This window comes from Olea europaea, chromosome 13, assembly GCF_002742605.1.
Source record: "Olea europaea var. sylvestris chromosome 13, O_europaea_v1, whole genome shotgun sequence".
In the NCBI taxonomy this organism is placed as follows: domain Eukaryota; kingdom Viridiplantae; phylum Streptophyta; class Magnoliopsida; order Lamiales; family Oleaceae; genus Olea; species Olea europaea.
Window position 1 is genome coordinate 25,863,316 of NC_036249.1, and position 1,724 is coordinate 25,865,039.

Sequence of the window (1,724 nt, forward strand, 5' to 3'; positions counted from 1 at the left end):
CCACTGCCACCGCTAGCAAACCGGATACCCCAGGCTTCCACCAGACATCGGAATTATATCAAGAAAAAGTTGCAGTCTCGCCACCAACCCATGATGGCCTTGAGTTCTGGCAATTCATGATTGCAGGCTCCATTGCCGGCTCCGTAGAACACATGGCCATGTTTCCAGTAGACACTCTAAAAACTCGAATGCAAGCCATTACTTCTTCTTACAAAACGCCGGCAATAACTCTCCGGCAATCCCTCGGCTCGATCATGAAACTCGAAGGCCTCGGGGGCCTTTACCGAGGCATTGCTGCAATGGGATTAGGTGCCGGACCTGCTCATGCAGTATACTTCTCAATATATGAAACTTGCAAGAAGTTTCTATCAGCAGGAAATCCAAACAATTCAATGGCACATGCAGCTTCTGGTGTTTTTGCTACTGTAGCCAGTGATGCCGTGTTAACGCCAATGGATGTGGTGAAGCAAAGGCTGCAGTTAAAGGGCAGTCCTTATAAAGGGATTGTTGATTGTATGAAGAGGGTCGCGGTGGAAGAGGGGATCGGAGCTTTTTACGCGAGTTATAGGACTACAGTGGTGATGAATGCGCCGTTTACTGCAGTTCATTTTGCTACCTACGAGGCGGCAAAGAGGGCTTTGATGGAGGTGTCGCCGGAGAGTGGTGGTGATGGGGATGTGGACGAGACTTTGCTGGTGCACGCAACTGCCGGCGCCGCTTCCGGAGCATTGGCTGCTGCAGTTACGACTCCCCTGGACGTCGTTAAAACTCAGTTGCAATGCCAGGTAACAAAGCATATAACTTCGCTTCTTTATCTTCCTTAATCCTATCTAATATAGTTTAGTCCACCGGAGCAGACAATCTCAACACGTTCCTCAAATGCTTTTCTTTACTCTTTCGAGTGATGAACTAATAAAACAGCATGACGGACAAAAGACGCGAATTTCTATTTATTAATCATGTCCAATCTAATGTACAAAATATGCGAGCCTACGTAATACTTACAAGGTTGTCAGAATCGTAATTTTTGATTGGATTGATAGAGGGGTAGGATTTCTCGCAATCTGTTCTCTATTTATAACTTTTGAAATCCCATAAAGTTATCCATTTGAAGGAAACACAAAATCATTCGTTTTCAAACTTGCACTAGTATTATTTCTTGTTGTGATCCTAGTACGTTCCTAATGCCGTCTTCTAGTTCAACTCTACACGATTGCGTACGATTCTACACAATCATGTAGCATCTTATCAAACTGCAATTCTATATATGATCTGGATAGTTTTCCCTATTTAGGATTGTAGGATCATACAATCCTACTATCCGTATCACAATTTTGAGAACTACTAATAAGTTCTAGATTTTCCGTCTAATGCATGTTATGTGCTCGACCATGTAATATTGAACCGATTTTCTATAGGGTGTTTGTGGCGTCGATCGATTTTCGAGTAGTTCAATTAGTGATGTTATCAAAACAATCTTGAAGAAAGATGGATATGGTGGGCTTATAAGGGGTTGGATTCCCAGAATGCTGTTTCATGCCCCTGCTGCTGCAATCTGCTGGTCAACATATGAATCAGCCAAAAACTTTTTCCAACAAGTCAACGGCAGAAATGGCTCTGTCAACTGATCAAGATACTGATTTTTTGGACAAATCTCAATCTGGTTAAGTAACTGGAAGAAATTGCTTCTCCAACAGCTGTAGAATTTGAATAATGCAAAGGCT

The 1,724-nt window shown here is 42.9% G+C and overlaps 1 protein-coding gene across 1 annotated transcript; it reads left to right on the plus strand.

Moving 5' to 3' along the window:
- Positions 1–2: 2 nt before the first annotated feature.
- LOC111408595 (mitoferrin-like) lies at positions 3–1,718 on the plus strand (the record flags this gene model as incomplete). The annotated part of the gene is made up of 2 exons (XM_023038340.1): positions 3–785; positions 1,419–1,718. Coding segments are annotated over 2 exons (993 nt in total), but the record flags the coding sequence as incomplete, so codon positions are not given.
- Between the last annotated feature and the right edge of the window lie 6 nt (positions 1,719–1,724).